This window comes from Dermacentor albipictus, chromosome 1 (genome assembly GCF_038994185.2).
Source record: "Dermacentor albipictus isolate Rhodes 1998 colony chromosome 1, USDA_Dalb.pri_finalv2, whole genome shotgun sequence".
NCBI lineage: Eukaryota > Metazoa > Arthropoda > Arachnida > Ixodida > Ixodidae > Dermacentor > Dermacentor albipictus.
The window spans coordinates 10,983,356-11,009,675 of NC_091821.1; the positions used below are offsets into that span (position 1 = coordinate 10,983,356).

Sequence of the window (26,320 nt, forward strand, 5' to 3'; positions counted from 1 at the left end):
TCACCCCTACTCTTTGCGAGAACTGACAGCAGCGCCCCTACCTGCTCCATCACGATCACCACTACTAAGCACACCTTTCCTGCCTTTATGTTATCACTTTGGCTTCTCTTGACTTGCTATATGCACCAGCTTCTCCTCCGCCAATGAGGGTAGGGGCCATTGACCTATGCAAAAAAAGACGCTGCCAAGAAAAACATTCGCTACCCTGATGACAAGCGCCTTTGTTGAAATGTCGGCTACAGCAACATCCCATGTTCCAACAATGTTGGTCTACGTACGTTTTTTCCTAACACAGAAGTTATTGCTTTGTTGCGTTCTGTGATAATTCTTTTTTGCCGCTTTATTTAGGCTGGAAATTCACGAATACTGTTTGTTTCTCCAAACAGCAGCAAGTTTATCCTTGCAAGGCGTTTGAGGTCATAAACAACTTTCACCAGCAAAAAGTGCAACACGAGTGATTGAAGAAAATAAAGTTGCTTCTGTGATCTGAAGGACTTGGACTGACCTCTTGCACCTTTTTAAATATACTACACCATGCATTCATATCACAAAGTGCCAAGTGTTTTATCTTTTCAACTATGCCAGTGTGTTGGCAAGACAATTTTCTCAATGGTGACCTGCTGCTTTGGCTATGAGCTGCCTTCATGACATCTGCATTAAAGGGTATGTACTATTATGGACAAAAGTGCCCTGGAAGTGCAAGCGTCGACCAAATTGCGTCTCTGCATTCAAGACCGCTTTAAACAGTGGGTTACGTATGCACATCCTAACGAAGATGTTAGCGCGGCTTTTTCGGTCGACGCTCGCGCATCCTGAGCAATTTTGTCCCCGATGGTAAATATTCCAAACAATGACTATTCTTTGTAAGATGAAATACGGGAAGCAGCTGTACTTTAACAGGGTAGTACAGATTCAGCATACAGAGTCTTCCGTTTTCTCGATATGAAAGAACTCGTATGTTGGATTACAGTCTCCATTTTGCGGCTGTCCGATCTACGGAAATGGCCGTTCCTTATTTATGGAAAAATGTTCGGTCACACAATACCAGCAGATTTGCCGTAAAGGGAGGAAATTTTTTTCACGGTGCATGCTATAGGGTGCCTTAAGGATTCATGAAATATAAAACTAATTTGACGCCTCCGAGCGTTCATGCAAGAGCAAGGGGAGCTTATATGCTCGCTTGTGCTGCCTGAATCAACGCCAATCAAAGGCGATGGCAAGTGCTTGACAGCCCAAATGGTAGCGATTTTTTTGTAATGGAACGGTGGTGCCATCTGTCACCGTGCGGCACGTTTCGCCGTGCCGGTACCGGCCATGGTAAGGCAACGTTCTGGTACGTGCATCCATCACGCATGTTGCACATTCTCCTTTTCCCGAGTTTAGGTGATAAAGTGCTGCAAGCTCGAATTCCTGTGGAGTCTTTTTCAGAGATGCCATAGAGGTTTGCATATACAAACTTTGAAAAGTAGTTCAGTCTATAAAAGACTTTCTTTTGAAGTAGTAAAAACAAGCCCAAGTAACGAAACAAGAGGTCATTACTCGTACTGCCAACTAGACGAATTGACAAGGCTAACTAACAGAGCACGAATGAAGCTGTCAAAATCTCGACAGCTGCAATAGGGAATATTAAAAAAATACATTGACGAAGCTTGCGACAGTGCCGGCGCGGCGCGACACTGCATGGTGGTATTTTGTGTACATCCTCGCTAATAAACCATATATTTAATCTAAAGGCTCAAAGCAGTTTATATGTGCGACCAGCTAGAATGCAGTGAAAACGTTAAAAAACACAGCAGTAAATAGAGATTCAAAGAAGAAACATTCAAAAGTCTATCTCAAGGAAGTCTGAGGAGTTTCTTTTTTTTTATTCTCCTTTCAACAAAAAACAAGTCAGTTTACATGATGAAAAAGCAAGAAAGCCCTAGGCACGCCTATTGTGCGAGAAGTCTGAAAAATAAAGCAAGACTTAAGCTAACACAAAACATATATGTGAACGCCGGCAGTGCTCACTTTCCCTATCTGCCGACCACGCAGGTCCTGCGGCACGCCCTGGCGCTGTGGAAGCGGTTTCTGCCAGCCAGGCACCAATGGCCAAGCTGGTTGGCTACAGGCACCGAGTGACAACGTGCCCCACTTCGACCATCCGCCGTCGACGCCGCGCTGCTGTCGGCGAAATACGCGAAGCGTAGCTGTTCAGCACCGCACACGTCCGTTCGGGGCCTGCGGCACGGCTTGTGCTTTGGGTCCATCTTGATGAGTTGCTGGAGTTGGCGGACATTGACTTCGTCATGATTGCAACGACGCGAACATTCACTGAACGTCGTGAATATGTCGCTGCCATTGACGGGACATCGCCCCGATGGGAATGACCACCGCTGACACTGCTTGTCACCGTAAAACCACCATGTTTTCGGAACGTCTTGCCTGCGGCAAAAAAAAAAAAAAAAGAGGCGTTTATGAGAGTCTCCCGTCTGGCTCCCGCCAGGTGAGGGAACGTCAGAGCAAGAATCATGGAGGTAAATAAAAAGGGAAACAATGTTCAGAACGGGGAACCGTATGAACTCTCCATTCTGGGCGGTTACAACTGCCTGCCAAAGTTTTTAGACCTTAGTTCGCGAGATGTGTACACATTATTACTGAATGACCTCGCTAATGAAAATACGTAATCAGGTAGCTTAGCATTTCGCACGATAAGACTCGCACGAGGACTAGTTGGTGAGTAACTTACAACAATAAACGGTGACACCTACGCATGCACGGGATTCCGTAAATGTTGCGAAAAGATTCTTCTCCAGTCGGCCTTTCTCATAAGCAGCCAATTTTGTTGTCGGCTGAATTCAAACAGCCACGCCAATGGTTCATGCTCACTGTAGTACAAGGAAGGCTTAGTGTCTACTATACTGTTGCGACTCAGGACTTGGTCTCCCTTCAGTGTAGGGGGGGGGGGGGGGGTTCTCATAGTGCGGCGACCATGCAGTGTACACACACCCGCACACGCGCGCGCGCATTCATATATATATATATATATATATGTATATATATATATATATATATATATATATATATATATATATATATATATATATATATATATATATATATATAATCATAAGCCAACAAACAATGACACCGAGAACAACATAAGGTAAATTACTTGACTTATTAATTTAATTAACGAAATGATAAATTAATGAAAATAAAAGTGGCTCAGATACATCTATATATATACATATATATTTAACCGCGATTAATCGTGATTAAATCACTATTCGAGAAATTAGAGGACTTGAATTGCCCCGGAAAAAGGCACTACTGGTAACAAAATAACAGCGTTTGCCGAATGGGTGCTGCACTGCTACAGTTGACCTGCCAAGAGTGGGCCGAGTCCCTCCTTGAAAAATGAGAGGGGTGCCGGGCTCCTTCTGGACCCCCGACTTCAAGCACTGCTGCAAGTGCGCCGTAACCACCCCTGGTGGCTTAACAGCTGCACTGTTCTGAGCAGCAAGTAGCGCAGTCGATTACCAGCTGCAGTCTAATCGAGGCTGAATGAAACATCGATTATGTATACTTCGCTTGCGGTACAAGATGATAACTCCTGGTGGTGAGACTTTATGCTTAGAGGCGTAAAAATCTCATCATTATTTATAACATTGCGACGCAGTGCAGACCGAATACGGCTGTGGCAACATCATCTTTGACCCCACCCTATCAGCACTGTTCATACTGACACGTGTAGTTGTTTAACTTTCTGCGGTGAGCGCTTTTCACCGGCTAACAAATGTTGAACGTTATCGCTCGGCGCAGTCTGTGCCTGCAAGTGTAGAACCTTTTGCTGTTTACAAACATAGGCCCTGGGCGTTTTCAGGTTTGGCTCACTGACGTAGCCCGGTAATTGTAGCGAGCGATAAGGGCATTGCCGGCGATATCGAGTAGAAGAGGCGCTATAACGTTAACGTTAGATAACGCTGTAACTTTTCTATTCTAATTGTGATATCAGCCCTCCACTATTGGTCAAAAACTTTTTTGGGCCACCCCTACTTCGTCTGTGTCATGCGACGTCACGAAAACCGTGATAGCTCCCCATCTGATACGACATGACACACTGATTATGCATGATTGAACCGAACAAAATAAAAATAGCTGTTTCTCATTCGACGCCTATTTGCCATAATTTCTCGGCCATTGCTCAAAAGCTTTAAGTTTGCACCCACTTCACCTGCCTGTCACGCGACGTCACTAACCATGAAAACTCACCGCGTCAAAGTGACGTGTGCGCGTTATAGATGCATTAATATGCCGAACAAATAATATTTGTTCTTCTGAATAGCCGCAGGCTGGCCCGTTCCGAAAGGAATAAAAGATGGCTGCCGCCGATCGCTGAGACGCTGGCTACTCGCACCTGCCGGAGAGCATGGGTGTATTTGCGTATAATAAAGCTTCTTGCGTGACCGTGTAATGTTTTCAAGCACTTTCGGCACGTTTACTACCTCATTCTGCCAACTCTTCTTTGCTGAGGGTCAATTTTAGCGTCATTCTTAAGCTTCCGTTGCATGCCGCCGCGATTTTCGACCAGCCACCACAAGCTAAGTAAGGGAAAGCCGACCAATCGCAGACGCCAGCACCACCCTCTTCATCCGGTTATCGGTTTTCAGTGCAGTGGCTCGGCCCCATCGAATCCCTCTCCACTTGAGCGTTCTCCTCGCTTCTTGTGAGCCAATTAGATACAACAAGCCGCTCAGTGTAGGCAATGTTATTCGTTTTCCAAGTAAACAAAAGGGAGGTCCTATGAACGAGGAGAGCGTTTGATTGGTCTGTTCAGACAACCCTATGGGTGACCGCCCGGTGCTTGCGTCGGTGGTTACGCAAATTTGACGTCAGGAAATTGGAATAGAAACATATTGGAATAGTTTTACGTTATAGGGCCCCTGTACTCGCACCTGCCGGAGAGCATGGGTTTGTTTGCGTACAATAAAACTTTTTTGCGTGGCCGTGTAATGTTGTCGAGCCCTTCGTCACGTTTACGACATCGCTCTGCCAACTCTTCTTTGCTGAGGATCCGTTTTAGGAGCCTTCTTGACCTTCCATCACACGCCGCCGCGATTTTCGACCAGCCACCGCAAGCTAAGTAAGGGAAAGTGGACCTATCGCAGACGCCGGCACCTCCCTCTTCATCCGGCTATCGATTTTCAGTGCACTGGCTTGGCCCCACCGAAACCCTCTCCACTTGAGCGTGCTTCTCGCCTCCTGGCAGCCAATTAGAAACGAAAAACCGCTCAATCTCGGCAATGTTATTGGTTTTGAACACAAAGAAAAGTGACCTCCTATAAACTAAGAGGGCGTTTGATTAGGGTGTTGAGGCAACGCTGTGGGTCGCCGACCGATGCTTGCGTCGGCGTTTACGCAAACTTAACATCAGGATATAGGAATAAAAACACATTGGAATAGTTTTACGCTATAGAGCCCCACAAGTACGTTAAAATCTGAGCCCACAGATCTTCAACACTTTTCCTCTGTACGTAACGACAACATTACAAGTCAAGGTTGCCGTAACTTACACGAAAAATTTTAGGTAATAATCTTAAGGCATAATGCGCATGTCTCATATTTCAAAACCTAAAAATGGACTTCAACGCAGTGAAAGAACTTAAAAACGTGCTTTGTGTTTCAGCGAAGTAGACTGATAAGGTCCGTTCCTGGAGTTTGTGGCGCCGTTCTCTCGTTGCTGTTACGCGCGAGTGAAACTGTAAGTTTCTCAATATTATCGATGGTTCTATCCCTTGTGCGTTGTTATATAGAACCTTGTGTAATCTGATTGTATGCGGTACACGAATTGTGTAGTACTTTCTAAAAGGCGCGCGGGCACCAGTGACTACGCTGTAACCTTCGACGAGTATTGTATAAAAACCGAAGCGCTTTACGCGTTGATCAGATTTTCGACGATCGCCGACTGTGCTCGCCGCAATCGTTGTGCTTGACTGTTGCTTGTTTTTCCTGGGCACAGGTTCGCCCAATAGAGAGTTAATTTCCTGATTCACAGTTTCGCTACTGTGTTATTAACCGTTACTGCAACATGACGATACGCCCAGCAACGGAAGCTTTCACGAATACCCAAAACACAAGATTAGAATATCGTGTATTACATTGGATAACGACACTGGACGCGTCACAATCCACAGGTATCGGATGTTTCTGTGGGGACCTTAAGTATAGAACTTTTAAAAATTATCTGTAGCTGATAGCATTATTCTAATCCTTCAGTTATATTGCCCAAACAGGCGGACATTATTTGGCTGAGAAATCGAAATGCATATTTGAATAATTTCCAAAAATATACAAATTAAATCTTTTTATCGATTACTATACAGCACATGTTGCAACTTACAAATCGTAGCCTGGGTGTTCGCAAGGTAGACGCACTTGGAATGAATTCTCAGAATGACGCCAATGTCAAGATGTTACTGAATGACGCCAATGCCGCGCCTTTAGGCCACTTTGCGGGCCCGTTGGACTGCCAGCTATTCTTCGAGCGTTAGACTGCGTATAGAGCTGCGTCCCACCCGCTCTTCAGTGTTGTCCTTGTCGCTGCGTAACGCGGAGCAACGCCAGAGCATGTGACTAAGATCTTTGGTGTCGTTACATTTATCACATGTTGTAGGTGTAGATAACTCCGGATACATCTTGTTGATCAGAAGCGGGTTCGGGCAGTTTCTTGTTTGCAAGAGAATTAGCGTAATGGCCTGAGCTCTATTTAGTTTACAGTGCGGAAGAGGGAAGACCCTGCGTTCTAGGTAGAAGTGCTTGGTTAGCTCGTTCTACGTGAGGAGGTGGTCCGTGCAACCTGAAACCTCAGCATCTTCTTGCCTTGTGGCTGCACGGTTGGCAAGTCCTCGTACAGCATCGTGGGCAGATTCGTTGAGGTTCGAGGGAGCACCAGTGTATTTCTCCCATATGAGCAGGAAACCGGATGATCATGTGGAGTTCGACGACCTTCCCGTCGAGAATTGCCAAGAACATGGAGGATATAAATTAAATTTGACCACATGAGATTCTTCAACGTGTATACTGAAACGCGGCGCACGAACGTGTTTGCATTGCGCCCCTGCCAAAATGCGGCCTCCACGGCTGGGAGTCGAACATGTGACCTCGTGCTCAGTCGAACAGCGAAATACGCAGAGCCACTGCCGCGAGTCGTAAGAGAGGAAAGCAGATGTGGACGTTAAATTGCAAGGTGGTATATACACCGTGTCGAAAACGAATATACGTGGTGTCGCTTCTAATTTTCGCCAGAGTTTAAAAATATACCCATGTACCCTAAGACGAGGCAACCAAATGCATGTTGCTGACTATTGTATTAAGTCCCACTATTTGTTGTATGCTGCTTAATTCCATAATTAGTCCAGATTTAATATCCAACTTCATTAGCAACGAAGTTAGGTGCGAAATTCCAATTAGAAAGTTGTCAAGCGCTTTGCATAACGTCCGATTAAACAGTTTATAACTTCCTTTCTATTAGGCAACAGTGTTTCTCCGCTTACTGCAGATGCCCGCGAAAGACAGTATATATATATATATATATATATATATATATATATATATATATATATATATATATATATATATATCGTGATTCGCCGTGACTGCATGCAGCGCTGCCAAACGCTACGCGTACAAACGAACGTACCATTTAGCCAGGTGTGCTTCCGCTGCGCTTGCTTATCGCTATCAAGAACGACCGCGAGGGAAGCACACTGGTGGCGTAAATCGCCACCATCAACGCCTGCACCACTGCCTGTTTCCTTTTAAGCGGCAGCGCACCCTGCTAGATACTATGCTCGTTTGTACGAGAAACGCTTGAGCGCTGCAGTCATGATGCAAAACGGTTATGTCACGTGGCATTTTTTTTTGTATTTTGAGAGCATCTGCAATAAGGGGGAAAACACTATTACCTAATAGATAAAGTTAAAAACTGTTTAATCGAACGTTATGCAAAGCGCTCTACAACTTTCTAATTGGAATTGTGTGCCCCAATTTGGTTGGGGCACACAAATTGCGGCAGGCACAACATGTATATATATATATATATATATATATATATATATATATATATATATATATATATATATATATATATATATATATATATATATATGTACGTTCGAAGAAGTTAAGCACCGCGCAAAGAACGATAGAACGAAAATTGTTAGGCGCAACGTTAGGAGACAGAGAGCGGTGTGGATCATAGAGCAAATGGCGAAAGCCGATATTTTAATTGACATTAAGAGAAAAAAATGGCGTTGGGCAGGCCATGTTATGCGTAGGGCACATGACCGGTGGACCATCAGGGTTACAAAATGGGTGTCAAGGGAAGGGAAATAGCTATCGAGGACGGCAGAAAATTAGGGGGATGCAATTAGGAAATCGACAACCGCAAATGTGGAGAGCCAGCGCAAGACAGGGGTAATTAGAGATCGCTGGAAGATGCTTTCGTCCGGCACTGCACTTAATTATAGGCTCGTCATTAACATTTCCTTCTGTAGAAAGGCATCAAAAAAGGAGCTTCACGCGCTACAGTTCTTAAACGTTGTTTGAATCACCCCTGTCGTCGCAACCGATTTCATAGCTTATAGCGTTAACCAAGAGCATCGACTGCAGCTAAAAGGTGGCGATGACCTTCCTAGAAATACTAGAAATTTAGGCGGCCCCTCAAGTGAAGCAACGTTTAAACCTTATGAAGTTAGTTTTGTTGAGTATATTTACTTAACGCATGTGATTTAGATGAAGCTGCGGCGCCCAGAAATTTAGTTAAATCAATAAACTGAGCTCCACATGCTGAGAGCGACTAGACTTTTCGAATGCTGTAATGGATTCACTGCCTCCGCTGCTGGGCTTCCATGACATCCCGAGAAAGAAACGAAATGCCCTCTGACCTGTTACATTCTGAGAACACGGCACTTTTCTGGCACTGCTTGGCTGGTTGCTCTTTCTCAATGCAGTTCTGCAGGCAGCTTTCGTTCGACGAAAACCTGTTGGGGCTGCGGTTGCACACCACCATCTTGTCTGATGAAGTGGACACACAGGCATTAATGGAGCGTTTGTAGTAAAATTCCAGCCGGTGACTCGTGCAGTAAACGAACAGCGGCGTTCCGCACGCGGATTTCGCCTGCACCTGCGTATATTGATTGCATTAGTTATTACATGCGATAGCAAGTTATACTGAGTGTTTTCACTGGCCAATCAGGCCTCTTGTCCGAAGCCTCTTGTATGTCACGTGTGCGTCCGAGATGTGTAATCACGCAAAATTTCACTTGCGACCGCAAGATTTATTATAGCGTTCGTACTAGTCCTTGTCATATTGTCTGAAGCTTCGAGGGCGCAATAGATACAATAACGCGAAAAATTCAGAGCCCTTCCACCCTGTGAAGAAGGAAGTCCAGCGAAGCTGGCGCTATTGTTGTTTTTGCTATGTTGGGTTTGACTATTATGAGTTTATTATTGGGCAAATAAAGAGTCATTTACTCAAAGATCTCAGTTGTCATCATCTATTTAGTAACCATTGTAATCATTGCTTTGTGATAATTGTAGTACACGACAAGTCGTTGCACTTTTACTGTGTTAATGTGCTTCCCAAAGGTTAGGCCGATGCGCGATCGGTGACGAGTTTTAGTACGGTGGCATCGGCGGAACACTTGAGGCCAAAGCGCTCCAAAATGAAGGTAAGTATCCACGCCCCGTCGGGTCTGCTCACATCGACACTGAAATGTCCCATAATGACATTTTTGGGGCCGCATAACGTAAAACTATTCCAATACGTTTTTATTCTAATCTCCTGACGTCAAGTTTGCGTAACCGCCGATGCAAGCATAGAGCGGTCACCCGCAGGTTTGTCTGAACAAACCAATCAAATGCTCCCCTTGTTCATAGCCGGTCACCTTTGTTTGCTTAAAAAACGAATAGCATTGCCTGCACTGAGCGACTTGTCTTATCTAATTGGATCACAAGAGGCGAGGAGCGTATTGAAGTGGTGAAGAGGGGAGGGATTCGATGGGGCGAGCCACTGCACCACGGTGTAAGAGTCTTACACCGTGCACTGCACTAAATATCGATAACCGGATGAAGAGGGTAGTGCCGGCGTCTGCGATTGGTTCGCTTTCTCTGGACAATGTGGCTCGTCGAGAATGGCGGCGGCATGCAGCGGAAGCTTAAGAATGACGCTAAAACGGATCCTCAGCAAAGAAGAGTTACCAGAACAAGGTCTTAAACGTGCCGAAAGTTCTCGAAAACGTTACACGGCCACGGAAAAAGTTTTCTTATGCGCAAATAAACCCGTGCTCTCCGGCAGGTGCGAGTAGCCGAGTCCAAAGTGCACCTGATAAAGGCAGCGGCGTGATCTCTCCGTCACAAGGCAATGATCCGCAACGATTGGTGGATGGAGACAATGCGTTTTATTATAGCGTGGCTGCGCCAATCATTGTGTGCGCTCTAGTGCACCGCACAGGTGTCCGTCGAAAAGCGCGCGCCGCGGTATTGCGTAATGCCGGGAGAGACACGGCACTCGTGGCGAGGAGTATGCACAACTTGGGAAAGACGCGTCGTCGGTGGAGAGGAGTATAAGTTGTCAGTCTTCCATGGCTCATGGAGACGAGATCCGCCAGAACCTATAGTCGGATACAACTTTAGAAAAAAGGGGGCGTTTACTCCTCCGAGGCGGGTGCACACGAGCATCCACCAATGGGCGCGCACTCTGGACCGACGTCATGCGCCGGACGGCCGGTGACTTCGGCGCTTCGGTCATCTGGGCGGGGCCTCCCCTTTTTTCTAAAGTTGTATCCGACTATAGTGATAAACAGCTTCGCTGCAATATCGGCGGTAAAAAAGGTGAAACTGCGCACTGGAATCTCAGAGGCAATAGCTGTCAATCTCGGAGTACATGCTGTATGGCGCCTAAATACGGTGCCTTAGCAAACTCAGCTGCGTCGCGCTAACGCACATTCGTCAACATGAACCTTATGCGGCACTTGATGAGCAAGAGCACTAACGTAAGTGATACGACCACTTACCGTGATATGAGATATGATATTCAGATATTAGCTTTTTACCGCAAGCCCTTTCAGTGGCAGCAATATTATACGAAGAGGTTTGAGTATTTTGTCTTCTCCTATGTCATATTGAGTGTCTCGGGAAACAGGCATTGAGATTACAAATCTCCAAGCGGATTTTGATGGTATTCATCACTTTTTAAAGAGTGTTATTCGCCATAAAACGGCACCATCTAGGGCAAAAAAGAAACAATTCAAAGCAATCTGCTGGCAGCGCCTCAATGGCTATGCCGTTCTCCTGGTGAGCATAAGGTTGTGGGTTCAATTCCAGGCCATAGCGGTCGCATTCTCATGGTTGTTGAACGCAAAAAGTCGCAGTTTTCCTGTAAAGGCGAAGCACTCACAGCCATATAAAAGAACCGGACAAGTTCAAAAATTAAGGTTATTTGTTTTACAGAACGGATAACTTGCAGGAAACATTCGCCTACTAACTAAACAAATATGGTGCCACGCGCGCACAGACGAACATGCACAAATCTCACTCGATGGCCGCGACGTCTTGCTGTTACACCGCTGGCGAGATGAAGAGCGCCGGCAGCGGTGAGCGCGCATGCGTTCGCTTGGTGCAGCTGCTCGCTTCCCTAGCCCAGCGTTCGATCGCTGCGCCGCCATGCGCCGCGCGCACCGTACCACGTTTCTAGGTACTGTTTCGCCGAAAGGCCATGGCACGCACCATAGATCCTTCTATGTATTTGGTTTTGCGCCACTGGCTGCGCCAGGGTGCGCGGTGAGTTCGGGCCAGCCCGCATTCGTAGAGTTTAGGTGGTGTACGTAAATTTTAATTCTGAATGCTTAAAGGGACACTAAAGCGAAACAATAAATCAGTTTAGACTAATGGAGCATTGTTTGAGAACCCAGCAGGCAGCCATTTCAAAAAAACAGTTTGATTATTAGTTGAGAAAATGAAGGTCCAAGTATAAGTATTTGAATTTCACGCCGAAACCCCAGAGCTGGTACGTCAGCGTGACGTCAGGGATTCCAAAGAATGTTTTTGCATTTGGGCCGCGGTGGCTGAATAAAGGTTCCCGAAACTTGCCATGTTTAATATTTGGTTCCTTTAGAACACAATGTAGTCAATCTGTACCGCTATATATATATAGTAGGCCCTAGAGGATGCCATCAAAAATTGGAGGACGCTTAAGCTTCGCCTTCAAGAGTGGAACGCGACAGCGTTCCCGTCGACCCGCCAAGGGGTTTAAGACAGTGGGCTACAGGGCAGCCATCACTTACGAGGCGCCCCGCATCGGACGCGGTGAGCGCCGAGCCATATGGTCGAGCAACGCGGCGTTCGGCGCAGCAAAGAAACGTGCGCCTGAGCAAGCAGAACGAACCGAAGAATTCGGTATCCCGGAGGGGGAAATGATGCACGCCAGCCAAACGTCGTGATCGGTACGGGCAGAGAGATAGACAGATAGCGATCTAAAGAAAGGAAGGACGCTTGATTCTGCAGAGAGAGCAAGGCGAAGCGTTGTCAGGGGAGAGGGAGTCGGGGCCGCGAACCGCCTCGCACCGGTCCTCGCAGCTCCAATGCGCGCGTGGCGCGCCATCTGTCGGGGCAGCGCCGTACATGGAGAGGAGGGGGTCTTCTGTGTTTGCCGCAAGATGGCTCTGCTTGTGCGGAAAGCGCAGAAGAAATGCAGCGGAAACGCACTTCGCTACTCGGGTAATTGCGACTTCTGTAAGTTACATGTTCATAATTACCGATATACACCGCAGTATAACTTTCCACGGCTCGTTTCGAAGGCAACACCGCATTCACTAGAGGCGCGTTTGTACCGCTTGGAAGCATCGAGCTCGTGGCTGAGTGGTAGCGTCTCCGTCTCACACTCCGGAGACCCTGGTTCGATTCCCACCCAGCACATCTTGGAAGTTGCTTTTTATTTGTGAAGTGCCTGCCGTGATTTATCGCTCACGGTCAACGCCGCGGACGCCGACACCGACGACACCGACACGAGCTCCTTAACGCTGTCGCGTTAAAATCCAAGACGTCACAGCCCCCAGGTGCGGGAACTCAAGTAGGCGTCGCGACCCGTATTTCATTTTCGCGCTTTTTCTGGCTTACCAAACGTCTTATCGTTGCAAAAGTGGTGTGCTTGGTGTTGTAGAAGGGAAATTTACTGATGCAGAAAAAATCATTTTTCACTTTAGTGTCCCTTTAAGCATTTGTATGCTTACTCAAAGAGAAAACCGACCCTTCGTCCGTCCCGTAATAAGACGACTGCTTTCGAAATAGCGCCTGCAGTAGCGAAATAGTTTGCCTTTGCGCTGCCTTTCGCTTCAACGGCAACGAAGTGGCGAAAACAGTGCTGGCAGTGCTCTCAGTTAACGCCGCATTCTGCAACTTTCGCAGATCGCTTTGAAGTTAAGCGGGCGCGCGTCTCTTCAAGACGATGTAAGCGGCAAGAACCCAGCGCGCGAAGCTATGAGCTGTTGGCACTGTTTCGTGGGCATCGCAGATCGCTTTCAAGCTGCGGCCCACGCGGCATTGCCATAAGGAGTCACCGCCTGAGTACGTTAATGGCTGAATAATAGAGAATTGTAGTGTGTCCAGTATTCTGGCAAGCGCGGGCGGTTTGCCGGAAGAACGGGAGCGTAAACGTGGGCGGCCAGATTGGTGGCACCAGCTGTTGGCGCAAACCTCAACTACCCAAACACGGTGCCAATTACTATATTCTGATTAGCTGCTAATGTAAATTTTTGACAGGGGCGTAATCGCGTGGACAATTACGCCACTGCCGAAAATTTGCACCAGTAGTGAAGCAGAATATAGTAGCTTACTGCATTTTTAGCTCTGTGTTTGTCTGGTTGAGCTCTACGCCACCAAGGCGGCTGCACAGCTCCGGCCGCTCACGTTGCCCCCGCCCATCCGGCAATCCGCCCAAACCACCCCCGTTTGCCGGAATAGCGGACACGCTAAATGTCTCCAATGGTTTCACGCGGATGAATAAGTCGCTGAAAAGCGATAACGGCTTATATAATGATAGGAACCATCAACAGCGCATCTCGGGCCTCCACCTGCAGTACTTTGCTTGCGTCATCAATTTTCTTGCGCCGGCGTCGGCACCAGTTCGTGTCGCCACTGAGCTGTCGTTAGCAATGGCCAGTCAAGTTACATAACATTGGTAATCACACCGGGCTGCACGGAGATGAGCTAGTGGCACAATACTTACGATGCTTACGCATAGTCTATCTCCCAGAGGAGTTCCTGCTTGATTTTTTTTCTTGTTCCTGGACGTTTAATATGTGTCGTGTATGGCGCCACTACCTTGCCATTGTTCCTGCTGGAAAAGAGATAGTGATGTCAAGAAGGAAGGGAAGCTTGAGCGCAGCGATGATGTGGCTGGTGGTGCGAGAAACCCTCCATGCCCCACGATTTTCCCAGCTTTTGTAGATCGAAGCGCCTCGAACACCGCGACAAACTTCTTATCACATTCCTTTATCCCCTTATCCAAACTGAAAAATTCGTCCAGCGTTGCGTCAGCTTCCGCATGCAACTTTTATTTTGAAACAGCCTAGGCGGCTTGTTTTGAAAAACCATTTTCTCTTAGCGACAGCTGGGGGAGCACATTGTGCGCCCAGGCATAACATCTCCCTAATCCCACCAAGTACCTACAAGGATCTAGGGCGCTCGCCGTGACGCTTCGGGGAAAAGTACCTAGAAACGTGGTAAACGCGAGCGGTGCATGATGGCGCAGCGGTCGAGCACTGGGCTTGGGCGTAACCAAAAACACGCGGCCGGGTTACAGGAGACGCGCGCTCTCCTCCGCTTGCGCGTGCTCGATTACCTGACGTCTAACAATGGATGCGGGGCCGCTTACTATGCTCGCACTTTATTCGTCACTGACTAGCTGTGCAGTTTTGGGGCTTGAATCTCTTTATTTTTTAAGTGCTGATCGCTTACTTTATTGTCATCCTGGGACTTCAATATATCGAGGAGGATATCAATCCGGTAAACGGACCAAAACAGGTGATATACGAAAGATGACGTGCGAATGAGACTTACTAATAGCAGACTAGCCTACCGCTAGGTCCGAGTGTATCATTGAAGGCCACTGGAAAACTTGCAGAAACACTTAAACTCCATAGACCCGGATATACAGTTCACATATGAGCGCGAACAGAACGGATCACTCCCATTCTTAGATGTACAAGTTACACGAAAAGACGGCATTCTAAAATTTTCAGTCTACCGAAAACCAACCCACACAGGCCGCTATCTTCATTTCCAATCCGACCATCCGGCAAACCACAAGGCGTCTGTTGTAAATTCTTTATTCAACCGAGCCGAAACTCATTCCTCATCGGAATCGGATCTAAAGAAAGAAAAGAGAACGGTTCTCAACGAACTTAAGAGGAATGGCTACACAGATGACTTCATTCGAAAGACAACCAGACAACAAAAAAGAAGAAACAAAATGCGGGACCTTCAGCCGTTTACTTCTCCCCAACCCCAGAAGCGAGTGTCCATCCCGTACATCAGAGGTACCAGCGAAGCGCTCAGCCGAATATTAAAAAAAGAAGGCCTCAAAGTGGCGCACAAACCAATAAACACTTTCAATATCCTCCTCCCTAAACCAAAAGATCGTCCACCAAAAGAAAAAGCTCAAGGCGTCGTCTACAAAATCAGTTGTGCTGACTGTCCGGCGTCGTACATCGGGGAAACCAAAAATCTAAAAGAAAGGATCAGACAACACGAGAACGACGTCAGGACATTCAACCGTATTCGCAGCGCCGTCGCGGAACACTCTGAAGTCGCCGACCACAAAATTGCTTTCAAGGAAACTGAAATCCTTCAAACAGAAACGAACTGGCGAAAGAGACTACTACTGGAGTCATGGCACATTCAGAATACGGAGAATAACATAAACCGTGTGAAGGGCAACCTACCCTCGGTCTATGTCCATGGCCTTGGCGACATGACGAAAAGAAGAAAAGGACGCACAGCCAGATAGACTCCCGCTCGTTTCACCAACACAGAACGTCGGCGCGACCCTGTAACCTCCCCCCCCCCCCCCCCCCGCGGCCCATCAAGGGCACCCTCGTGAGCACTCCACCCAGCACCGGTCATCGCAGCTCCTTAGAAGCGGTCAACAACACAAACCCCCCTTTCCTTTTGTTCCCCCCCACCTTTCCGTCTGTGGAGTGTCTCCCCACCTCCCGTGTTCCCCCCCCCCCCCCTCCTTTCTTCAAAAAAGACGCTTTAAAAGAGGCACACCGCCACCCCCCGAAGAACAACCCCCTGAAGAAGGAGCCGAATGGGCTCCGAAACGTAGGGCTAATAAAATTTAGTTATTTGGTTGGAGTCAGTCTCAAGTTCTAATCAATTTCCCAACCAGACAGGCAATTCTGTCGAAATGTTTAGCTTCAAGTCGAGGAAACCGTTGTGTTCACAGGGACAACGTCTCAGTGAGAAACCCGCCCGTGGTTACGAGAAGCTAAGCTTGAATAAATAAATTCATAATTTTTTTTCGTAAATGCTCTTTGACATTGGCGAACCGCATTCGCTAATAATTTGTCCAACGTCACGGTTGGCTGGCACCTGCTCTTATAAACAATACTAGTGTAAGACCGCTTATTCACAAAACATTTCGTTCGTAAGTGCTCTCTGCCATTCACACATAGCCGCATTCGTTAATGATATACCCAGCATCAGCATTGGCTGAATCTTTTTCTTACGAGCAATTCTAGCGTAAGCCGTTTTTGTGAATGCGGGCACAAGTCAAGAAGGGCAGCTAAGTTATGATTCTTACCTGGCTTTGTAATGTCATGGCCTCGCCGTCCCCGAAATCACTCACATCTTCGGCAGCGTTTGTTCTTGTGCCTGCAGGACCCACCATCACCAGCAGCCGCGCAGGTTCTCGTCTGCTGGAATCGTTGACGCCGGTTTCTCTTTTCTCCCGCACCATTTGGTCCTCCAGAACCAGATCTCCGCCTTGTTCCTCATCCTCATCTTTCTTCTCAACGAGGGCGATGCCCTCGTCCCGGCGTGTGTTCGGCTGGGTCCCGACTTTTGACGATTTCGCGCCTTTTATTTCACTTTGGCGCTCTTCTTTTGACCACGACGCCACTACGCCTGGCACACTTCCGTGCTGTACAGCTCTGCTGTAGGCGCCACTACCACCAACCATCGTGGGCGTCCGTTCGTCTCTGGGAAGTTAAAGAAACATTATGAAATATGGGCCCTGAACGCTGAGAGTCTGCTTTTCCTGTAACAAAAATCGCGAAAAAGCTTAAACGGTGCGGACGCACGCGATGCGGATTCTGCATCGCCGCACGGCCCTGCCAAAAATTGTAGAGGTTCCCAATAAGCCGTACGAGGGGCGACTTCAAGTAAAACGCGTGCATGTTGTTATTCGTTATGCATTAATTGGGCCCTGACTATGTGATGCCGTTCTATTAAACTTTTTTATACGAACAAAGCCTATGCTCTGATTGTTTCCGCGGGCTCTTCATTATGTACATAAGGTGACATTGAAGGAGCCAACGTTTCATCGGGGCTACAAAGTACGCCTGTGATAACGTTAATATTTCGTAAAAGGTGATGCATCACAGCCTGCGTGACCGGGACAGCCTGTTTGGCTGCGTATTCGTACTGCTGTAGCACTCACGGGACCATGAAATTTGAAGTACGCATCAGTAAATGGGAACATGGCTAAAAGGCTGCTCTATTCGGCCAGTCAGTCACCTGACACGCTTGACGTGCGCGCTATACCACCAACGAAACTCGGGAAAGCCTAACATCGAGTAGGAAAATGCACAAGAGTGTTTCGGGGGACTGCGTATAAGACAGCCTGCCTTATTTACGATCCTGGGCCGGTTATCATGAACGGATTCATTTAGCCGGATTATTATACCTTCCTCAGCATCTACCATGAGCGGCCGATCCGAGTGATAACGTAAGCTGAGCATCGCTGGGACAATTCACGAATCACAAAAAAGAAATAGCATTGGAACATAATGGTGAGTCAGTTACATCCTTGCAGCCCTGATTTGGCACTCTTCGACTCTGCCCGCTTCCCTCAAAGCTGGAGATGTGCCCACGTTATTTTTATGGATGCAGTAAGCGACAAAGATGTACCCTTTGGCACCGTGCACCAGGCCGGATTGCGCTTCCGACGACACGGCCGCCAGGATGAGCACGAACGCGGTAGCAAAGCAGAGCGTGGCAAGCACGCAGAACGGATGCCTGATGAACCGCTTCAAGCACTCAGCGTTTACACCCTCGCCCTGGGGGGGACGCTCCAGGCCGATGCATTGCAGGGCTGATGCGCCGGCTCTGGCGCCCTTCTTGAGGTGCTTGACCCTTCCATCACCGCTCTCCTCTTCGTCGTTATCGTAGTTGAGCAAGTAATGGCGGATTTCCTCGGGCATCCAGTAGGGCGCCACGCTGTTCATTTTGCAGGTGCTGCTGTTCCGACGGCCGCCGGTCGGGGACGGCGAGTGACGACGCTTCAAGCCCCTGGAAGGGGAGGCACAAAGGACAGGAGTTCAAGTTAACCAGCCACGATCAGTTGCTTTAACAGGAAGCTTTAGCTCGGGAGTTCCTATCCAAGTACACCGGAAAGGAGAAATCGTTTTTTTTTTCTCTCGGCAATCACTGCACGAAACATTTTTTTTCGATTGGGGCGAAATGGGAAAATACCCGTGTACTTAAATTTAGGTGCACGTTAAAGAGCCTCAGGTGGTCCAAATTTCCGGCGTCCCCCACTACGGCGTGCCTCATAATCAGAAAGTGGTTTTGGCACGTAAAACCCCATAATTTAGTAACATAAAAATTAATGGCGGCTATTCCACTGCACTGGAAACAATATGCACTAGAAATTCTTCGAGTAACGCAATTGCCCTTTTTTGAAGTCTTGGTGCATTGTAGTTGTGACACCCTGTATAGTTCCCTCAGTAAGTGAAACGAGGCCAAGCCGGATTCATTCGAAATCAGAATCAACAGCTGTCATGCGCAATAGCGCTTATACTCGGACTCAAAGAAAAAAAAGAGAGAGAGAGTGAAAGAGAGAGAGAGGGAGATGTTTCAGTTTCTCCGGAAATGCGAAGCAATATTAGTGATGAGGTATCAAATAACTTCACGAAGGAAGCTTACACAACCGACAGACGCCAGATTCCAGGTTATGCGAGAGGACTCGGGCTGTGAAACTGAACTGCGTCCTGCCATGAGGTCTTGTATATACTCATATGTACTTAAGGCGGTCAGTTTAGTGAACAATTCATCGAGGGCACACGAAGTTTCTTCATAGGCAACTGTTATTAAAGGTTGTGTGTGTGTGTGTGTGTGTGTGTATATATATATATATATATATATATATATATATATATATATATATATATATATATATATATATATATATATATATATATATATGACGGGGATGACCGGAGAGCCATCCCCGTCACGAATTTAGCTGTTTTGCTTAGTGTTTAGGTCGGCAAAATACATTGAACTCACACCAACTAGCTCACAAAATATATTTTTTGCTCAGGGCGCACTCAGACTCAGACTCAACAAAATTATACTCGGCCAGGCTTAGCAGCAATCACACTCAACAAAATGCATCTCCGCTGCATGGGTCTCCCGTTCATGTGCAAGCGCCGCGTCACAATATTGAAAAGCCAACAACGAGTAGCTTTCCAGCGAATCGCTTTCCAGAAATATGGGTGTTTGCTAACAGCACGAAGCTGACCATTATTGCTTACAATGCATGCCTTTGGAAGGCGAGCTAGATAGAACATGAATGTATGCACTGAGTGCTGTCATGTGTCTAATAAATCGCTAGCGGTGTTTTTCATGCCGAATGTTTGAGGCTGGCTACGGGGATATTAAAACAGAGATTTCGTGGGAATTCATGAATATACGTATGCCAAGCAGCTACGTGTTAAGCTACTCAGCTATTCTGCTGTGTTTATTTTTGAGAATGAGTGCAACAGCTCGACGTTGTAGAGGCTGAGCTAAAACTCTTAAGCTGAATGTTTAGTGTAAATAAAGCCGCTCGACTGTTGTTGCCACGCGTGAGCTTAAAGCTAAAACTCTTAAGCTGAATGTTTACTGTAAATAAAGCCGCTCGAATGTTGTTGCCATGCGTGAGCTTAAAGGGACCCTGAAGTGATTTTGACGATATTGTAGAAGCGTACTGAGTAGCTAGGGAAGGTCCTTCCGATCATTAAGGGACACATATAGGCGCTCCGCTTAAAGCGCTCTATATATTGTGAGGTTTTAAAGATGCGCATCGCTACCAATCACAGTGGCGCCGTGCCCCTGGGTTTTTAGCCGCCCCCTCCCAATTGACGTAGTTATCCCAGCTGAGGACAGTTCGGCGAGCTATCCGACTAACTACCCAGGTGGCGCCATCTATAATTTTTAAGACTTTATGGTGACCAAATATTCCTAATAATTGCAATGTTCGTGAACTTGTAGGTATTAAAAATATTTAACAAAGAGAATACACAAGGACAATTTCTCACTACACTCCAGCATTTCCGGCACACAGCAAGTTTCGTCTTCTTGTGTCAGAACGTCCTCCGTGTTGACGCGAGTTGCGCGCTCAGTGCTGGTCTCGCGCTTTCTTTATTGCGAGCACCATGCATCACCCATGTTACGTTGTAGGCTGCAAATCTAGTGATCGGTGACATGTCAAGCTCCGAGATCGTGTCCCTCTGCAAGGCAACATGCGAGCGATGTGGCTGCAACACATCGGGCTGTCGGTATCCGATGGGCCCCAGCATCTACGCGTTTGCGGCCGTCACTTCAAGCCGAAGGATTACTCACACAATAGAGAGTGTTGGTGTGTCCGGTATTTGGGTAAATGCAAGCGCAAGCGGATTCGGCCTGGGCGTTTTACCCGATGAGCGGAGGCGCAAACGAGAACGGTCAAAATGCCCAGCTCGCCTGCGGTTACCGGAATACTAGGCACACTCGATGCTGCGACAGCACGCTCGCAACGCAATCTGTTTGGATAGCTCTCGCGGGGGATGGACAGCCAGGTGACTAGCGGAGAGGTTGGAGAGGCTTCGCGTGCTGGCTCCAAGACAACTCGAAGTAGACGACACGACGGCACATCACGAAGCCGAGACAGTGAGAGCGGAGCTTAGCCCCGATCACATGGCGAATGAGTTGCGGATGAAAAGAATGGCCAGACAGGGAAATAACTTGTAGTCGTCTGTAGCTCTCTTAATACGAGACGCTTTGCTTACATTGTAGCGCTAATGTTTTACTGTAGCCGTACCCCACGCGTCTACAAAATCTCTCTACAATGTTTCAGGGACCCTTTAAGAATAAAAGTTACTTTTTTACTTTTTAGTTACTCGTTCAATGGCCGTGTTGTAGATAAGGTTTCGGAGTAGAAGTATCTTGGCGTCATTTTTACGCATAACTGGTCATGGTCTAAACACATTGATTACATATGCAGTAAAGCACTAAAAAAATAAAGTTAGTTGAGGCGAACGCTAACCCGATCTCCTAAAGACACAAAGTTACTAATGTATAAATCTCTAATCCGCCCTGTTCTTGATTATGCGTCTGTAGTTTGGAGCCCGCATAAGTAGTTAGAGATTATAAGCTAAACGCAATACAGAAAAAAGCTGTGCGATTTATATGTCATCGTTACGATCACGACTTTTCGCCCTCTTCAACACTTTCTTCCTTGAACCTATACACGCACTCTTCTCGTCGCCGTGTCGAATCATTAAAATTCTTGCATTGCACTGTCAATTCTTTGGTTAGGCTCTCAAACGATAATTACATTAACTTCGCGCCAGGATCATCAACGAGACGACATCATGACCTAAACTTGATACCCTACTACGCACGTACTAACATGTTCAAATTCAGCTTTTTTCTCCGCGGTCAATCAAAGACTGGAATTCATTACCTGGGTCCATTCGCTCATGCTCATCCCTAATTTTCGCAATCGCCATCCTAGATGCATAATCGTGCTCACCCATGCCCGGTAGCATTTGTACAACTTCTTGTGTATTTTCCTTTCATCAATGCTCTTTTGTAAAAATGTTCACTTCTGTCTACCGCTGTATACTCCCATGCATTTTCTGTACCTTTTCTCAACCCACTCCTGCTATAGCTGAAATTGCGTTGCAGTATAAATAAATGAATAAATAAATAAATAAATAAATAAATAAATAAATAAATAAATAAATAAATTATTAACACAAGGTTTGCTTGTACTGTAGACTTGCCCTAGCTAAATTACTGACATGTTTTTTTTTTGAATTTTGATGTTTTCTTTGTCATATGTCAGCAAACGCTATCACTGCCTTAAAGACCTTAAACTCAAACTTTTAGTCCATTTAATTAGAGCAAGAAATGGTAATACCAGGGTGTCTACTTCGGATAAATCAGTGCGCTGATCGCTGGTGATCAGTGAAACAATATTGATCTCAGAGTGACGTGAAGAATCCGCAGTCACTCCTCCCGTTATCGTTGCCGCTTTCAATGGCTACAGCTTTCAATAGCTTTAGCTACGACTAACATCAACAGCCATTTATGACTTTAGTCAGGTAAAAGTGGTCTTCGACGTATATCTGTGCTAGATATCTGTGTATATGTGCCAGCCCACTTCAAAACTTGGGACTTTTAACCCACTACGCATATGATCTGAGTGACTTTTCTGCACTTCAACAATATGAATCGCCTTTTCCTCATTTAGCTTCACATCGTCACCGCACCCTCCTCGCGCTCACCTCACAGCATCCATAGTCCTCCACCTCATCCTCACAAACCTTCCGGAAGGCGATCCTCCTTCACCCTCATCTCACCACGTGATGGTGACGGCAGAGGAGGGTGAAGAAGGCCCCCGTGGGGGTGCCTAGGTGTGGGTGTGATACATTGGACATTACAGGGTTAATCAATAGTACCTTGGATGCGGCTTGTCTTCAGAACTGCTCTCAGTTGACGTTGTCGAAGGTGGTGCCCCCTTCTCGAATTTCGGCGTGGTTCCGGGACTTACGATGACCGAACTACCAGCCAACGCCAGGTCCTGTGCCATCGTGTAAGAATGCTGGATGACGTCGAACGCCGGTTTACCGGCCCTTTCGTCCACCTGGAACCGCAAAGTCTTTGCGGAGTGTCTTCTGGGCAGGCTGAAGAAGCCCGGTGAAGTCTTGAGGATGCCAGGAGGTGGCCGCCGCCACACTGGAAGGCTGGACAAGAACGCCGAGACTTGCGGCATCGATTCCGGCTGCGGTGATTGGTGAAGGAACGAAGCCATTGCTCGCCGAACGGGCTATGGCTGATCTTTGTCATCCTTCTCTTCCCATTTGCCGGTTACGGCAGGAGCGGCGCGTGATGATGATTTATGCATGAATCGACCGCAGTGGCGCGCACTCGCAAAGCTGCCTTCCCCATGGGACTACCCCTTGTCCTCGCGAAGAATCGCAAAAGAACCCAGCTTTAGGGTCTAGGCCGACGTAACGTGAACACGAAAGCATAGACAAATCGATAAAACACATGCGAAGTGCTGTTAAAGGAAGTACTCCCTTTCGGGTGGTGACTTGGGGCCAGTTGGTCTAAGTTCATGACGTAAGACCAGCGCCAAGCGGCGAAATTCGGGATGAGAAACATGAAAAGGGGGGGGGGGGCTTGACGAAAGCATTTCTGCACTTCACATCTGTTAGAACGGAGTGAACGGCGCACGGTTTCTTCTCAATGCTATGTTGCTTAAGTGAGTAGTCTAAAGCGACATTTTTCAGAATAATGGGTTGAATTCAAAAATATTTTTATTTGTAATTGCTCTTTCGTCATTGGCTGGCCAGCGTCGTTAATAATACATCGAGCACCACAACTGGCTTGAATGTGCTCTTGTGAACAGAGTTTGCATAAGAACTCCTTTTTGCGTGGGTGAATATGAGCCAAGGACTTTCAACTCGACTGAACCATTTTAGGGGTAGCGATCTCACTGCGGAGCGTAACTTTAAGTGAGAACGCAGAAATCTCAGGCTCGCCGCTCAGTGCACGCGCATTTTATTGATGATAGGTTTTCGCGATGACTTCTTAATAATAGGTGCTGTGGGCTGCCGTAGTTAGTGCCTACGGACTCGTGTACAACATACCTTTACTTGCGAGTTTGGAACCTTGACGTGTTCATGCCTTTTAAAGCGAAGCTTTCTTTGCCTCTTCCTTCGAGAGACTTGGAGACTGGCAAAGAAGCTTGAGAATCAGTTAAGGACAACGCAAAGAGGGATGGAACGAAGATTGCTAGGCATAACGTCAAGAGATAGAAAGAGAGCGTTTTGTATCAGAGAGAAAACGGGTATCGACGATATTCTAACTGACATCAAGAGGAAAAAACGGAGCTGGGCAGGTCGTGTAATGTACTGGTTAGATAACCGTTGGACAATTAGGGTTACAGAATGGGTACCAGAAGACTAGGTGAAGCCATGAAATTAAGAAATTCGCGGGCGCTATTTACAATTCGTTGGCGCAAGACAGGGGTAATTGGAGATCGCAGGGAGAGGCCTTCGTCCTGCAGTGGACATAAAACAGGCTGCTGCAGCTGATGATGATGATGTTGTGGGCTGCTGTGGTTGCTGCTGGCGCGGCCATCGCTTCGGTGGGGGATGGTTCAGAGCGTGCATGACAGGTGCGACTCAGAGAGGAACGGCGACAGGAGGAACTAGTTTTCACCCCACCGCGTCGAATGCGCACAATGCCATCTGGAGCTCCCTGGCCGTCGCCAATTAGCCGCTTGACAGCTGTAATTATCCGTGACTTCCCTCAGAAGCATTGCAAAAACTGCGGCGCTTCTCTTTCTACTAACGTGTGAGGCCAGAGGGGATGCAGGTACAACTGTAGAAAGAAGAAGAGGCGAAGAAGGAGAAGAGAAGCAGGAGAGTGAAGAGAAGAGGCAGTTTTCGTACAAGAGAGGGGGAGGGGGGGGAGGTGACGTGAAAAGGCAAGGACACCCACTACTATACGACAGCGGTTTCGGGGAAACAGGATAACCTTAAGTTCAAGGTACGGTACAGAACGTTGCTGCTATTTCTGGAGAAATAAACGCCACGCAAATATGTCAAGCGGGCAACTTACGCAGTGCGTGCAGCATCAGCGCCGCATTAATTAATGCGCCCCGCAGTGTCCAGTAGACACTACGGAAGCGATCGACCGTCAAATCAACACTTCCGTGCCCGCCGCGTTACCTTTGCGGCTATGGCATTGCTAGAGGTCGTGGATTGGATCCCAATCGCGACCGCCGTATTTCGACGGGGGGGAAATAGAAAACGCACGTACACTTAGATTTTGGGACACGTTAAAGAACATCGCGGTGTCAAAATTAATCCGGAGTCCACCACTGCGGCGTGCCTCATAATCCGAGTGCGGTTTTGGCACGTACAGCCCCATAATCCAATTTAGGGGTAATACTGCTGCCGCGAACAGACAGGCCGGACAGGCCACCATTGGAAGCTGAACCTGGCAACGTTTAACGTTAGAACGTTATGTAGTGAGGCCAGTCTAGCAGTGCTATTGGAGGAATTAGAGGGTAGTAAATGGGATATAATAGGGCTCAGTGAGGTTAGGAGGACAAAAGAAGCATATACAGTGCTAAAAAGCGGGCACGTACTGTGCTACCGGGGCTTAGCGCAGAGACGAAAACGAGGAGTCGGATTCCTGATTAATAAGGAAATAGCTGGTAACATACAGGAATTCTATAGCATTATTGAGAGGGTGGCAGGTCTTGTTGTAAAACTTAATAAGAGGTACAAAATGAAGATTGTACAGGTCTACGCCCCTACATACAGTCACGATGACCAGGAAGTCGAAGGCTTCTATGAAGACGTGGAATCGGCGATGGGTAGAGTGAAAACTAAATACACTATACTAGTGGGTCACTTTAATGCCAAGGTAGGCAAGAAACAGGCTGGAGAAAAGGCGGTGGGGGAATATGGCATAGGCTCTAGGAATAGCAGAGGAGATTTATTAGTAGAGTTTGCAGAACAGAATAATATTCGGATAATGAATACCTTTTTCCGCAAGCGGGTTAGTCGAACCTATCTTGAGACTTAATCTGATGTTGCCTTTTGAGAAATTGTGACTGCGAGCTTGCTTTCTGAGAGCCGGCTTTTCAGAATACGAATGAGGTCAACACATTAAATGCCGGAATAAGTTGACGAGGATTCCAGATAGAGAATCTTCAGAGCCGAATTCATTTAGTGGTGTTAATGCTCTGCTGAAAGTTGTTTATTGTTAGGTGCATATGGTGCCCAAG

General features: G+C 47.2%; 1 protein-coding gene and 1 long non-coding RNA gene across 2 annotated transcripts in view; one reads left to right on the plus strand and one right to left on the minus strand.

Moving 5' to 3' along the window:
* Positions 1–2,164, plus strand: part of LOC139060161 (uncharacterized) — a 31,043-nt gene extending 28,879 nt beyond the window's left edge. Inside the window, exon 3 of the long non-coding RNA XR_011514629.1 lies at positions 2,035–2,164. This is a non-coding gene — a long non-coding RNA (uncharacterized lncRNA). The remainder of the gene's footprint in view (positions 1–2,034) is intronic.
* Positions 1,830–23,374, minus strand: LOC139060156 (uncharacterized). The gene is made up of 5 exons (XM_070539082.1): positions 22,974–23,374; positions 18,175–18,555; positions 16,847–17,243; positions 8,928–9,166; positions 1,830–2,424 (listed from the first exon to the last, which is right to left on the minus strand). Exons 1-5 carry the CDS (start codon positions 23,324–23,326, stop codon positions 2,016–2,018), a joined length of 1,779 nt encoding a protein of 592 aa, XP_070395183.1. The 5' UTR covers positions 23,327–23,374; the 3' UTR covers positions 1,830–2,015.
* Between the last annotated feature and the right edge of the window lie 2,946 nt (positions 23,375–26,320).